At 40.9% G+C, this 16,279-nt stretch overlaps 1 protein-coding gene across 3 annotated transcripts in view; it reads left to right on the top strand.

Annotated features, from left to right (window-relative positions):
* Positions 1-16,279, top strand: part of LOC126161335 (hydroxymethylglutaryl-CoA lyase, mitochondrial) — a 46,470-nt gene that overhangs the window by 17,278 nt on the left and 12,913 nt on the right. For all 3 annotated transcript variants that reach the window (XM_049917098.1, XM_049917096.1, XM_049917097.1), the window contains exons 3-4: positions 1,177-1,389; positions 6,093-6,281. In XM_049917098.1, coding sequence (XP_049773055.1) covers positions 1,177-1,389; positions 6,093-6,281 — 402 coding nt within the window. The remainder of the gene's footprint in view (positions 1-1,176; positions 1,390-6,092; positions 6,282-16,279) is intronic.

Below are 16,279 nucleotides of genomic sequence, written 5' to 3' on the forward strand. Positions count from 1 at the left end.
TGAAACACGACTGTGGTGCTGTATATCAGATTATCATCTGAAATGTGTTTTGAGACTGAGGTGTTCTGGTTCAGTCATTTCCAGCATTGAAGCTCTTACGCAAAGAAAAGTAAATAACTATAGAAAGTAGCAATAGAAAACTGAAGTGGATTAATTTATTTTCTTTGTTATTCAGTTTCCTGGTTTTGTCTTCCAGCTTGCCATCATCCATTAACTTTCGTACTTAGTACGTATTTACATTCATTTACTCTTTCTTCAGTTACTGGTAATGTTTCCTTGAATTTGAAGCTCTCTGTGGCATTAATACTATTGTAATAAGCATCTTCATAATGTTTAATTAGAATTGTGGTTTCTTTTTACAGTTCCTTAAGGATGCGTATCCCTAATTGCTCACCAGATTAGTGATTTGCTTGTGACTAAACAATTTTAAATGCTGTCTTGTATTTACTACATCACAGTTTTGCATAAAAGAAGAATAAGCTAGCTTGGCACAGCACTGCTTGGCTGTCACTGTCCAGCGAACAGTAAAGTTCTCCGTGCTCCTACTCACAGAGCAGGTAGTTAGTTTCAGCCATCAACACTTTTTGTATTGTGTGATATGTTTTAATGGCAAAATTGAAAGCTTTCATAGTTTTTTCATTGTATCCACCATTTTTGGAGTAAATCTTGCATTACACAGTGAAATGTCCTCCTCTTTGATGGTATTCGTACAACACCGTGCACAATTGAATTAGGTTGAAACCTGAGATAATTTACAATCATTGCTTAGAAACATCTTTAACTTGCACAGTCAGCTGTCACTGCCCATTCATTTTCCTTGACAATTCATTGTGTTGCCATATTGCTTTGCAAAACCTGTAAGTGCTAGCTCTGTTCTTAACTTTTATCTGGGAGTAGGATTTCTGTTTGTTAAATATTGACAATAAAGGTGACCTGGAAGTCTCAAACTTTACTCCATTTGCTTATCTGAATGAAAGGAAAAAAGTTTGTGATACACAAAGAGAATTGTTCAGCACAGGTGACAGGTCATTGAAGAGTGTGCAACATGAAGCTGAAGACACAGCAACCTCCCTCCACTTACCCAGGTTGAAGTGTAGTGTTAAACTATGATTTGTTATAAAAACTAGACGATTTCATATGTAATAACAAATTATTTACATAAACATTTTGATTTAGATTGAAGCTGGAGCTAAGGAGGTAGCAGTTTTTGGTGCAGCTTCTGAGACATTTAGCAAGAAAAACATCAACTGTTCTATCAGTGAAAGTCAACAGCGGTTCAAGGAAGTAATAACTGAAGCTTTAAACAATGGCATTAAAGTAAGAGGCTACGTCTCCTGTGTATGCGGCTGCCCATATGAGGGAAAAATTCAGCCTGAAGCCGTTGCGAAGGTGAGTTCCTTCAGCTTTTTCGTAACAAGAGCAATATTATTTGGTTTCTATTTTAAAGTTATTTTATAGATTGCAATAACCATATTGTCCAATATTTCTTGGGCATATAGTCAGCTGTAAACTAAAACTATTAACTTCTGTTCACAAGCTGTTGTAAACAAATTGGGTGAATTGTTATATCCGCAGTAGATACTGTATGCACATTGATACAGAACGTACTAATTTAGATTAATATGCAGCATGTTATATTGCAATTGGGAAGACCTGCAAAGAATTTCTAGGTTTACTGTTTTAACAATGGTTGATCTGATGTACTGGTTAAGTTCTATGTGGTTTTAGAAATTCCTTGTACTTTGGGAGGTAGAGGCTAGTTAGGAAATGTTTCAGAAAAAATACCCACAGTTTAAATAGGAAGACACATTCAGCAAACTTCAGGTTTGGATGTGTAGTGCATGTGAATATTGTCTTAATGTAAATCATAGCTGCAACAACAAAAAGGATCCAGCTGTAAAATTCAGATAAAATAATTGCGGAACTATTGTGAATATTGTACTCCACTGTAGTATGCACTACTGGAAGAGCACATCTTGGAAGTTTATCAAACTTGATTGGCCCTTATCTTGAACTAGACTTTTGCAGTGACCAGGTTTGAGACCAGATCTGGCACACAGCTTTAATATCAGTTTTATCCAAGGTTCACAAACAATTGAAAGATAGTTGATAAGCATTATCAAATGATGATATATTAGGATAACTAACGAAGAAAAAGGTATGGGTCAGAAATTCTTGTAGACCATATTATTTAATGGGTTGTTAGATCCGTGATGCTGTAAAGCAAACAGAAACAGTAATGTGCCGTTTTTCATGTTTTGTATAGCACATTTGCTATATGGATGAGTGCTGTCCAGTTTTTCGTTGAGGAACTCTGTCAATGCAAGTTGGCTTGAGGGCCACAAGAGCTTATCTCCTGATGATGGCAGTAGTAGTGATACTCGAAATTGTTAATTATGGCCTGCAATAAAATACAGGTCATTTAAATCCTCCCACTCAGCACTAGTTTCCCAGAACTTCGTAGATGGAAAATGTTCTCCAACATTCCCTCTCATTCTGCCACACTTTCAAAGTTAATCTTCATTTATACACCTTCTGATATTATTCGTTTTCTAATGATTGACACTTACTTTTGAACTCCTATTCTGACAATATTGTGTGATGACCATTGGTATGTTGGACCTGCCAGAATCGTGAAAACGTCTTCTTCTTCTTCCCCCCCCCCCCCCCCCCCCCCCCCCAACTGCATTCCCATTACACTGTCATCTCCCAGATTGGAATCCTTGTCCTCCAATGTCTGGGTAACAACAGCAACCACCACCTCCAAAATGTTTCCAATTTACAAGTGGATCTTATGGATGGGCCCCTTTTTGATTTTCTTCATACTTACAGAACTTGAAGGCCTGTGCCCAGCTGCCAGTTTCCTAAGGCAGTACAGTACAGTTCTAAAAAGAACATGATAAAATCATCTGTGAAGATTATAATATTTCTGAGGCCTGTTAAGTACAAAACATTTCGAGCTTGTGAAGTTATTTTTCGGTAACTCAGAGCATAGCATAATGGGTTTGTAATCATGATGTTGCTGGTTCAAATGTCAGTATACCAGCTTTTTAGAACTTTTATTAGGAAGTGAAAAGGCAAAAAATACTGTTTTAATTTTTTAAGTAAAATAGTATCTGTTTTGTTTTAATTACTCATTATGTTATTACCTTGGTGACTCACCTATTCCACCAGTGCAAAGGGACAGCTTTGTTTACATGTTTAAATACAGCATTGTTATGCTCTGTGCCTTTTGTGTGTATAAAATGATTGAATAAATAGAACTTTGGTGTAGCAACAATTAGCTGGAATAGATTTTGCTGCAGAGAATAATGAACCTCTCTCTTTTTTAAAAAAAGGTCCTTCTGCCTACCTTACACCTCTCTGTTGTCATATTCACCTACATCAGTGAGCATGGTTCTGTTGCCACATCAAGACAATGAGTTAGTTAAGAGTGCAGATCTGTTTTATAGCTTGTACACATGATGCTTTGACTTTCTCCAAACACTTGAGGAGCAGTTATCTAAGCAGAGAGATACAGCTGTATAGCATCATTTATCATAAATCTTGTTTTCTATCACTACCTCCTCCTTGATAAATGCCTAAATGAGTTCAGTGATACTGAATTCACAGTGTGCCACCAGCAGCAACTGACGTTTGTCCACAGAGACCAATACTGCTTCCAGAAAGAATTATTATGACCTCAAGTACAGTTTCATATGTTCTGGAACAGTTGCCATGCTAAATTCTTTGTAAAATGTAGCATTAGATGGAAATTAAAGTTTCTTTCCTGCTGTTGAATTAGAGGAGCCTACCTCCATTTCATGTGTGGATCTCATGTTATGGGAGTTATCGTAGTATGATGCAGAGCCCGGCCACTAACATTTAAAAGTGTATTATATAACTTCTCAAGATTGCCCTTGAACCACTCTTTGTAGTATATAGCTTTCGCATCAGAATGGTAATCTGCATTGCTTTATTACCCAGCAAAACATAATCCAGCATTTCCTAACCCCACCATTTCCAGTATGATAGACCATAATTCGCTTTCCAGAAATGGATGTGGTTTTAATTCCATCTTCGGAGCCATTCTACTTGTGAACATTTCCTGTGTGATAATTGTATCTGCTTTTTCGATGCTTAGAAAGAAGGATCCTTTATTGTATGATTATATGATAGCGGAACAAACACTGGTAGCAGTTACTTCTGTAAAATATCTGGGAGTATGCGTGCGGAACGATTTGAAGTGGAATGATCATATAAAATTAATTGTTGGTAAGGCGGGTACCAGGTTGAGATTCATTGGGAGAGTCCTTAGAAAATGTAGTCCATCAACAAAGGAGGTGGCTTACAAAACACTCGTTCGACCTATACTTGAGTATTGCTCATCAGTGTGGGATCCGTACCAGATCGGGTTGACGGAGGAGATAGAGAAGATCCAAAGAAGAGCGGCGCGTTTCGTCACAGGGTTATTTGGTAACCGTGATAGCGTTACGGAGATGTTTAACAAACTCAAGTGGCAGACTCTGCAAGAGAGGCGCTCTGCATCGCGGTGTAGCTTGCTCGCCAGGTTTCGAGAGGGTGCGTTTCTGGATGAGGTATCGAATATATTGCTTCCCCCTACTTATACCTCCCGAGGAGATCACGAATGTAAAATTAGAGAGATTAGAGCGCGCACAGAGGCTTTCAGACAGTCGTTCTTCCCGCGAACCATACGCGACTGGAACAGGAAAGGGAGATAATGACAGTGGCACGTAAAGTGCCCTCCGCCACACACCGTTGGGTGGCTTGCGGAGTATAAATGTAGATGTAGATGAAGACACTTTAATTTCATTCTGTCCAAACATCCTGGGATGATCTGCAGCACACAAAGTCTCGTGTGTGTAATAAATAGTTCAGCTTGTATTTTGTAAGTGCGTTACTTTTTGCAAGAACTTTTATTTATTTATTCAGTTATTTATTTATTTATTTTGCAGTTTATTCTGTTATCCATTTTGTTGAATATTCTTGTATCAGAAACTAAATTTCTGAGTAATCTGCCAAAAAGTTGTTTCACCCATTTCAGAAGATCTTACACTTAGGTTTTCATTTTTCCAGCATGCCTGTTAATGTTGTAAACTGTTATTCCACAGAAAAGTTGTAAATTTTTCTTGTTATGTTCCCATTTGAAAACTGTCGATACTAATTTAAATCACCTGCGAGAACACGTTTTTGATGATAAAATTTGAAATTTCTCAGTATTGTCTAGAAATTTGTTTCACCACTGCCAATGAGACGTTCAGCAATTTTCTTTACTGGCTGTGATATAAAACTATGTGCCATTATTATTATTATTATTATTATTATTATTATTATTATTAACCCCCCTCAAAATAAAGGTGTGCGCAGATCACAATGTACTTAACACAACTCTTTTAATTCGTGCGTAGTCTCCCACAAGTACACAACAGGGAATGACAGCATATTTGTCACTTACCTAACAAGAAACTCCAACATCTGTTATGGCACTCAGAGGCAAAATATGGCCCAGATGTCCAGTGATATAACAACTGCAAACACACAATCCACTGGAATACAAAAACAAGTTAAGCACATACAAGTGGTGCTTTGTGTAGCATTTTTTGCATAAGCACATAACAGCTGTCAGATGCAACAGCAAAGCTTGCATTTCCAAGTTGAAAGTAAAGTTCAAAAAAGAAAAGGCACACAGTCATGTAAAAATTTCCATGTACATGTGGCCCCCCCCCCCCCTCCCCCCTTGCAGCTAAAATATTACACACCTATCAAATTAAAGAAGACTGTCACGATTCCAGGAAGATCCAACACATCAATGCTCATCATGTGATGGAGCCACAAGAGGAGTGTGACGTCATTGGTCAGTGAGCATGAAATGAATTTGAGATTGTCATTTGAACTCTGTCACATTTTCAGAATTTCATTAACCACTTCTGCATCACTTATTCTGAGAAAATTGGTACAAAGAAAAAGCTGAAAACTACATCATGCAAGTAATTGATGCCCAAGTAGTATTTAAAGTATGAAAGGTTGATAAAATCAGTGATCACTTAAGGTATTTCCTGTTAATCATCACAGACGAATGAATTTGTTTTCAGATGGCTGCTGCTCTTTACGAATATGGGTGTTATGAAATTTCGCTTGGCGATACTATTGGTGTTGGCACTCCAGGTTCCATGAGAACGATGCTGGAAGAAGTGATGAAACATGTACCTGTCAAAAGTTTAGCAGTCCATTGTCATGACACATATGGACAGGCATTAGCCAATGTCCTCACTTCTTTAGAGGTGAGTAACAAAGTTTGCAGTGCAATTCACGGAGTAGGTATTACCAGTAAACCCCCATTCTTTAGACGCAAACTCCCATGTATAAAACAGCTTCACACTTCTAATTACTTTACAAATAATTTAATGTGTTAAATATTTTACATGAAGTATGTCAGAGAAAGCTTAGAAAAGGTTTGAAATTATGTTTATAGTTAAGTGGAAGTCAGTAAGTGCTCTTACTTTTAAATACTGGATTGCCTCAGGTGTGAAGCCATTGTCATACCCATACCTAAGCCTGGTAAGTGCCCTTCCTGACACCTTCCTTTTAGCTACCATCATATTTCTCTCACCAGCTGTGTTTGCTAAGTGATGGAATATGTGATCCATTCCCAGCTGGTATGATTGCTCGAATCTTGCAATTTACTGCACAATGTGGATTCCAAGCTTGCCATTCTACAGTTGACCATCTTGTCAGTTTGTCAACCCATGTCATGAATGGTTTTCTACAGAAATACCAGACACTGGCTGTATTTTTTGATTTGGAGAAAGCCTACAACACCTGCAGGAGGATGGGTATCCTCCGCACTCTCCACATGTGGGGCTTCTGAGACTGCATGCCCCGTTTCCTTCAGGAATTTTTAAAAGACAGAGTTTTCAAGGTACATGTGGATTCTGCCTTGTCGGGCACCTTTATCTAGGAAAACAGGGTGCATCAGGGCTCTGTTCTGAGTGTCATCCTTTGTGCTATAACCATTAAGCCTATTATGGCCTGTCTCCCGCTGGGCATCTCTGGCTATCTTTTCGTTCACAATTTTGTGATCTATTGCAGTTCTCCATGGATATGTCTTCTTGAGTGGTGTGTTCAGCAGTATCTTGATCGTCTACTCATGGAGCATTGACAGCGGCTTTCGCTTGTCCACTGACAGAACCATTTGTTTGAATTTTTGGCAGCACAGTGGGTGTCTTACACAGTCTTCACATCTTGTGCCTGTTGCTCTTGCTGAAACTACGAAATCCCTGGGCTCATATTTGATAGAAAACTTCCTTGGTCCTCCCCACATGTCTTAACTAGCCAGCCGCTGCACCCAGTCCCTCAATGTCATGTGTGCCCCAAACGGTATTTCCTGGGGAGCAGATTGGACCACCTTCCTCAGTTTTTACAGATCCCTTGTCCATCTGAAACTAGACGAAGTGTGTTTCATTTACGCATCTGCACATCCATCCATCTTATGCCATCTAAATACAATCCACCATTGTGGAGTCCATTTGGCCACTGGTGCCTTTTATGCTAGCCCGGTCTCTGTGCAGAAACTGCTGAACTGTCGCTGTCATATTGGCATGATATTCTCCTCAGCGGATGTGGATGCCCTTTGTATGTCACGCTAGGCCACCCATCCTATGCTCCTGCTTTGATGACTCTTTTTGACTGCCAGTATGAGTCACGTCTCTCTTTTCTGTTACCTCCTGGAGTTTGCTTTCGGATATTACTCCGGCAGCTTAACTTCACACTGCTTGCCATTTTCCCAATGGGTATGAACCCTCCACCACCTTTGCTTCACTCGATGGCACGTGTTCACCTTTGGCGTCATTTGCTTCCTAAGGAAACTACTCCAGATTTGATCTGTCACTGTAAGTTTCTTGACCTTTCCACAGAACTTGGCAATAGTATCTTAGTATATGCTGATGGCTCTCCGACTGACCGTGGTGTCGGGTGTGCCTTCATCATTGGTACCAACAATTTTTCATATCTGTATAAAGTAGGCCTATCTGTTCTTCCGGACAGAAACAGAAACTATATTCATATAGTTGAGGCTTACCGGCCAATGATTTTCTTCAGTGCGGATGCACTCACATTGCCCGAACTCTTACGGGAATCAGTAGATTGCCTGCCGCGAATAATAAGTTAATAAGTATAGTAGGCAGGGGCACTACAAATGTAGTGAGTGGACAGTAAGTTGGGAATGTGGGTCTCACGGGGAGCATGCCAAAGATAAGTCCCTGCAGTCGTAGTATCCTCTGTCAGCACTATCCATCTGTCAGCAGGTAGTGTCACTTTGGCATTACCATCGGTCTTCCCTTCATGGGAACTAGCTCCAGGGAATTAAACCTCTCCCAGCAGCTTGGCCGACCTCCTCTCGGCCCTCTTGCCTCAAGGAAATCAGTTTAGCTTGGTTGCATATTGGGCACTCATGTTTCAGCCATCGCCATTTGTTAAGTGGTGATCCCCCAACACACTGTGCTCAGTTCGCCATTTCCTGACTAGAATGTAAGTGGTTAAAAAAAGGACATTCAGTGTCTCTTTCCATCTGAGTTATCGGCCATTTCAGCAAATGACTTGCAGGCTGTTGCCCACATTTTACTTTACATTTTACAGTATGGTGAAGGACATATAATCTTCAGTTCAGAACCTCCGTTGTCTCTAATGCATATCTTGTGGGTCTTTTTCTGAGAGGAAGTCCTGGTTCTTAGCTGTCTTCCCTCCCATTGATTAGGCTTAACATGTAGTCATTCTTAACACCTTTTTGTGTTAGTGTTATAAGGCTCTGACCTGGGCTCATATGAAATTAGTTGTTTTTGCACCCTAAAACAAAACAACATAACACAAAACAAAACAGTAATTCCGTAGTCTGCCTGGTGCTGGTCGCCAACCAGTTGTGCGAGATAAAGTGGAATCTTACAATAGAGTCCATTACTTATTCTTAGATGGTGGGTGCAGATGAGAAGGGGTTATAGCATGATTGATGGACATTATGGCAGTCCTCCCTTACAGAGGATCAACCAGAACCTTTGCAGTGAGTGGGGTGTGGATTTTAATGATCTAAAAGGAACTGCAAAATATTATATAAATATGGCCTTAAAAATAAAATATGACTTTATATAATTGTATTAAAATCATTCTTGTTGATTTCTGTATATACCATGTAATACAAAATTCACTTCCGAACAAATTGTGAGTATATTTTTTGCAGTGTTTGAACGTAATTAGCACATATTTTTGAAATAGTGACTTGTGTCAGAAAAGGACATAAAGTACAGTGAAAACAAAACACTTGTCCAAACAATAAAACGGTGTTTTTACTACTGCTCACCAATAGTTTGAAGCATCCTGAATAAGTTAACATGTCTTGTCAATCTTCAGTTTCTGTATAGTCGCACTAGATCACAAGGTACATTTTCAGGTCTTCCATTTTCTAAGGTTTTAAGTTGTTGCTGAATGTAGGTTTCTACATGGAAAAGCTCCTCTCCACATCACAGGAGTGTATTTGAAGGTGGCGAGGTAACTTCAGGTCAGCTTTGAATAATTGTATTCAAATCTTACGGCCTTCCCAGAAAGATTCACTAGTTTTGCATGTTGAAGAACATGCGGGGTTCTGCTGGAGAACACTTCGCAATTTGTTGTTCAGCTTGTCACCCACATGAGCACAAGCTTGGTCACCTCACTCTGTACATGTTCCACAATATCCAGGGCCTCACCCAGATGAGTGCAAGCAGCTTCCAGTTGTGTGTCGGATTTTGATACTGCCGAAAATTTGGCATTGATATATGCCAAGTTTCTGGACAACGTATCTGCAAAGACCTCTTTCACAATTTCGATACCACTTAATTGCTCGTTGTCAGGCTCACAAAGGTTTGTCTTTTGTTTTGATATTGCTAGCACACTAATACTCAGCATCATCAAGCCAAGAACCCATTGAGTAAGAACAGGTTGGGGGGGGGGGGGGGGGGGGTGCTCATTCCTTGAATTTTTGAAGCTGTATCTGAGCTTCCACATAGATTTCCTTGCCACAGGTAATTTGGTCACATATTTTCAGAAACTCTGTAATGCATGTTCAAAGCAAGTGATCTACACCATACTGGGGTAGAAAATCTGAAGCCCCTTGGCTACCTTTTTTTCTGTGTATGCTTTAGCCATATAGTGACCACCATCTGTTACTAGTATCAAATCGTCGTCCATTCGCACCATCCAGCCACAGTAGCTTCATTGAATTGTCAAAGTGCCAAGTTGTTTACCCTATCTAGAGAGCTTTATGCATTAGGAGGAACATTTCTCCAGGCCTATCAACTTGTAGAACACCATCATCATTTGAAGCTTAAGACCCACTCACATCAGTGGTTTGTTCTATGGACATCCAGAGCTTCGAGTCTATTGGGTCTTGTCCAATTGTCTCATAGGGTGCCTAAGGGATGCTGCTTTCTCAGAATGCTATACAACAATCCAAGCAAATAACATTAGTATATTTATTTCTATAAATCGGATTGACGATACTTTAATGTGCAAAGGTGTCTCAAGCGATGGGCAACATGCAATGTAAATCAGAGTTCGTGCTATACACAGTGTTCGGACTAGCAATGGGTATGGATCACTACAATCTGATATTGTAGCACTCTCTGCTAGGCTATGCTAATACTCTGCGAATCCTGTCTGCTAAAGCCTATATACTGAGCCGATCTGAGTGGCCGAGGCTGGCAGGAGCGGTGCTTATATTGACTTCTTGCAGTGGGCTCTCCTGTCGTCGTGCAGTCCTTGTCAGTGGGCTATTGGCTGACGTCACCTCACCACCTTCTCTGGTCTTGTGTTCTTCCTCCTGGCACTTGTGCTTACGCCAGAACATCCCCCCTCCCCCCCAAAGTGACGGATCATCATGTAGGGAGTGCGACAGTGGGGGATGCAGGAGTGTGGGCACAACGCCGAGCCGGAAGCTGTGGTTGCAGGTGACGTCAAGCTTCTGGCCGAACCCTACCATCCGGCCTGAACTATGGCAGAAATGTCCCCTGGAAAATGACGAGAAGGGTACGTGTCAACCTCTTGTAGCCATGAACCAGATGAAGAAGATGGCAAGGCTACAGTGTGGGCGGGTCCAGCTGCATCGGTAGGACAGAAGGAGTCGGAGGAGACAAAGGCTCTATCACTATGGGGTCATGCTGTGGTGACGCCCTCTGGTGTCTGGTGTGGCCACACTGTCTCTGGACCCATGAATCTGGGGGAAGAGAGACTGAAAGATCATCATGTATATGACAGAGGTGAAGTTGATTTTGATGGAGGCACTGCACACCATCGAGACCGGAAATAAGGTACATGCAAGCGCCAAGTTGACAGATGATCTTGCCTTGCGCTCACCATCTGCTGCCGCTAAAAAATCTGTGAAAGACAATATCATGTGGTGCGGAATGATACTTGCAGCCTTCCTTCAGCGCTGGATGCTGAGGATGGTGGAACAGTGTCTGATGGCGGTGGCCGTGAAGCAATTCCACTGACAATGGTCCATCTCGTGGGTGCGAATGATATGAGGTGAGAAACAGTTGCAATGCTTGATCCCTGGTGTGTGCGGAGTGAAGTTTGGCCATCTGCTGTTTGAAAGTTCTGACAAAACGTTCTGCTTTGCCGTTTGACTGCAGATGGAATGGTGCACTAGTTAGCTGCTGTATGCCAATGGGTTCACAGAATGTTTCAAATTCATTTGACGTGAACTGAGGGCCATTGTCTGACACTGTAACTTCATGTAAACCTTCTAGGCAAAAAATAGAGGACAACACCTGAATTGTGCTATGTGATGTTGAGTTCATGAGCTTAGCAAAAGGAAACTGGCTATATGAGTCAACCACAATTAACCAACAAGTGTTCCAAAAAGGCCCCACTAAGTCTCTGCATATGTTGCCATGGCAATTGCGACTTAGGCCAAGCAGAGAATTTTTGTGGTGAAGCAGACTGATTTTCCGCACATGCGTGACACTGTGACGTCATCAGTTCTATTTGGGTGTCCACACCCTGCCACGTACAGTGTCGACGCGCTAATTGTATCAAATGAACAATCCCCCAGTGTCCTTGGTGAAGTAATTGCAACACTTCTTTTTAAAGATTGAGGAATCAACATGTGACTGTCCACTGTAAATTTGAAAAATAATTACACATTTCTGTACAGCAAGGGTATGCCGGCGTGGAAAGTATCGGCACACTACAGAGTTCTTTATGCTGTTCAATGAGTGAAGCCAAGATGTGTGAATGTATGTCAGTAAAATGTTCAAATCGGAATCAGCTTCCGTGGCCTGTGCAATTTTCTTATAGTTCAGCAGAAAAGACTGGAGCAATTCAGAATCCTAAGCATCAGTGTGACAACAAGATGCAGCAGAAGCGTCAAAGTCTGTGTCAGGGCCAATCAGAAGATGTGAAAGTGCGTCCGCATTACCATGTTGAGCTATCGGACAGTACGCAATCTTGTACTGGTATTGAGATAACAACAAAGCCCGTCTTTGCAGTTTTTGTTCAGTTCATACAGGAACCGGTTGCGTCGGATGAAACAACTGCAAAGGCTTGTGATCGATTACTAAATAGAATTTTCTGCCATACAAATAGTGGTGGAATTTGGTGACACCATACACAATAGTCAAAGCCTCTTTCTCAATTTGTGAATAGTTACATTGAGCTTTGGACAACACTTTTGATGCAAAAGCAATTGGCCTGTCTGGATCACCAATTCTGTGTGAAAGCACTGCACCGATTCCGTAAGAGGAAGTGTCTACTGGCAATAAAACTGATATTTCAGGAGGGTAGTGAACTAAACGTTGATCACTGAGCAATGCAGCTTTAAGTTTTTGAAAAGCTACTTGGCACTCATCTGTCCAAACAAAGGGGACAGTCTTGCGATGCAAGTGATGCAACAGATCTGCAATTTGTGCAGCACTCAGTATGAACTGAATATAATAGTTCATTTTCCCTAAGACTGACTGCAATTCTATGACATTGCAAGGAACTGGCAAATCTCTAATGGCTAACAAATGCAACTGAAGAGGATGTACACCTTGACTGTTCACGACATGACCAAGACACTGCAACTAAGGTTTAAAAGAATCACACTTGTCCAGTCTACACTTTAGTCCTGCATCAGGTAACACCCAAAACAAAGCACATAAATTTGCAATATGTTCTTCAGGTGTACAACCTGCTATGACAGTATTGTCCGAATAGTTTGAACAGTTTGGCACTTGCACAATCAGCTGTTCCAAATAACATTGGAAAATGGTGGGTGCCAAAGCACTGCTGAAAGGCAAATGCAAATATTTAAACAAGCCCAAGTGAGTGTTCACTATACATACTTTCTGAGATTTATCATCGAGTGTTATTTGAGGATATACGTCGCGCAAATCATTTTTGAAAAGTAGCGTCCATCACCAAATTTGTCCACGAGATCCTCTGGGTGTGGCAATGGATAAGAACCAATGACTGATTCGGGGTTGACCGTAGCTTTAGTCAACACAGAGGCAAGTGTGACCTGAAGGGTTGTGGAGCAAAACCAGTGGACTTGCCCATTGACTAGCTGAGATGGGTGCAATAACTCTGTTATCTTGGAGTTCTTTAAGTTCAGCAGCAACTTCGTCGCATAATGCAATGGGAATAGTTCTGGCCTGGCAAAGTTTTGGTGAGCAATGTCTTTCAGAGGAATATGTGCAACAAAATTGTTAGCTTTGCCTAAATGTTCAGAAAAGAGTTTCAGGAATTCTTTTATTGAGCTAGCTACACTGTCTTTTTCTTGGAATGCAGACACCGACAACACATTTTCCTGAGTGGTAAAGCCAAACAAATTGAAAGAATCAAGACCAAATATGTTATCACACTCACATGATTATAGCACTGTAAAAGTCACTGTTTGTGTATGCGGGTGATACATGGCAGGCAAAGTACATGTTCCGAGAACAGGAATGTCTTGTCTATTATAAGCCATCAGTTACGTGATAGTTTTAGATAGGCATTAGGAGCTTAGAATTTCGTGTGTATGACGATTTAGCAGTGTGACAGAGGCACCCATGTCCAACTGAAATTTCACACAATTCCCAGAAAGAAGTAAATGAACAAAAAGTTTGTTTGACCGGCCTATCACTGAAGAAACTGCACACTTGGTGGTTTTGCTAATGCCAATTGCAGATGTTGAATATACAACATTTATTACATGTGCCTTGCAACTAGATTTTGGTGAGTGAGCTAAATTCATATGTTTGTTCCATTGCAAACATACGGATTGCACATGTCCTTTCCTACCACAAGTGTAACACTGAGCTTGTCAGGAGGGACAGTCTTGGTACTTGCGTCATGAATAACATCGAGGGCAAGACTTAATTCTCTTCAGCTGTGTAGCCACCTGTTTAGTGAACTGCTTATGCGGCGTAGAGAGGTGGTGTTTACTCGGCTTGGCTAGCGCAAGCCGCCGGTGCAGAATGGGGCGATCACAAGCAAGGGACTCAACCCGCCTCATAGCTGGCTGCTCAAGTGTATGTGCTGACAAAGCACCGGAATTGTGCTGATCTAGTATTTGCACTACCTGCTGAAATGATGGATTGGACTGTTTCAAAATCTGTTCCCTGGGATTGACATCAGTTACATGTACACAATCACATCATGCAACATAGCATATGGATATAAAGCACCGCAAGCACATTTGAATTGCATTTCTGTGTCATACCCTGCAAATTGGTTACCCACTCACCATAAATTCGTTCTGACCATGTTTTGCAATTAAAGAATTGATACTTAGCTGCTACCACATTCACTTGTTGCTCATAATAGTTAGCAATGCTACCACATCGTCGTAATCAAGTTCACTCCAAGTTGTGTTAGAAAAAAGTTTTGTGATTAATCTGAACACTGCACTTCCCACCGTAGAGAATAGATAGGGAAGTTTCAGAGTACCTGTAACATTGTGAGCTAGTATATGCGCCTCAAACTGTGACAAGCACTCGAGCCATTTCTTTTGTTCACGAAATTGTCGAAAAGGTGGTATAGCAGTAGGTGTAGTAGGTGGTGCTTTTTCCGTTGGACACACAGTGTTGGTCAGTAGCTGCACTCACTGTGTTGAGTAGTGTAGAAATCTGCTGTGTCTGAAACTGAAAATATCTGCATTAGGTGTGTGGCATCTAACACTTGGGGTTGCGATGTTTTAGCAGGGGGCGGGACTGGTGGGGAGAGCATGTTGGAAGACACGAAAGCAACAAACAGATAAGGCAAGCAAGCTAAATAATGACAAAAGCAAAGAAATTTTGTGCAACGCCAACCTGAAAACACGAATTAGCAAAAAAATGACAAATTGTTAATGCAAATTAGCACTCATACAAAGTAAAGACGAGAGAATTAAGGCACCAGCACAATATATACAAAAAGTTCATGGCCGTTGGGCACTGGATTCAGAGGATACTAGGCGCCGAATGTGGGGTCTTGCCCATTGATCTCAAGCAAATAACATTAATAGTTTTATTTCAGTAAAGCAGACTGACAATATTTAACTTTGTATTTATAATAATATGTCGCAAGCGATGGGCGACATGCAAATAAGTTAGAGTCCTTTGCTATATACATCATTCATGCAAGTTTATCACACCGTTTGTGGATCACTAACTGTTCTGCGAGTGCCAGTCTAAAACTGGTCGAATACTGAGCCGATCTGAGTGGCCAAGCCTGCCAGGAGCAGTGCTTATATTCTCCTGTCGTCGCGCGGTCCTTGTCAGGGGCTATTGGCTGACGTCACCTCACTGCCTTTTCTGGTCTTGCGTTCTTCCTCTTTGTTCCAGTGCTCGTTTTTATGCCAGAACAGTCAGTAATAGTAATTCATATTTTGTTGAGTACCACCTTGTAGAAAACTAGTAAATAGTTCATGCATATTGGCATCTGATGATGTCTTCTGGTTGCTTCTCCTTTTTCTTCTCAGGAATTGTATTTTCAGTGGACATTGTAAATAAGGTATAGCCTGGTAAAGAGACATACACTGGCCATCATAATTTGTGTCAGTTGAGATTATTGGTGAAGATTTGTTATTTTAATGTTACTAGATTGTTGGTGACCAAATAAGTGAGGTAGCATAGTGTTGAGATCTGAGAGTGATGTTTAAATTAGTGTTCAGCAATGTAGACATGAGTTTTCTATGGTTTTCCTAAACCACTTGAGGCAAATGCTAGAATGGTTCTTTAGAAAAAGCCACAGCCAACTTGCTTTCTCGTTCTAGTCCAAGTTGAGCATCTGCTTTATCAATCGTGAT

Source organism: Schistocerca cancellata, chromosome 2, assembly GCF_023864275.1.
Source record: "Schistocerca cancellata isolate TAMUIC-IGC-003103 chromosome 2, iqSchCanc2.1, whole genome shotgun sequence".
Classification (NCBI taxonomy): Eukaryota; Metazoa; Arthropoda; class Insecta; order Orthoptera; family Acrididae; genus Schistocerca; species Schistocerca cancellata.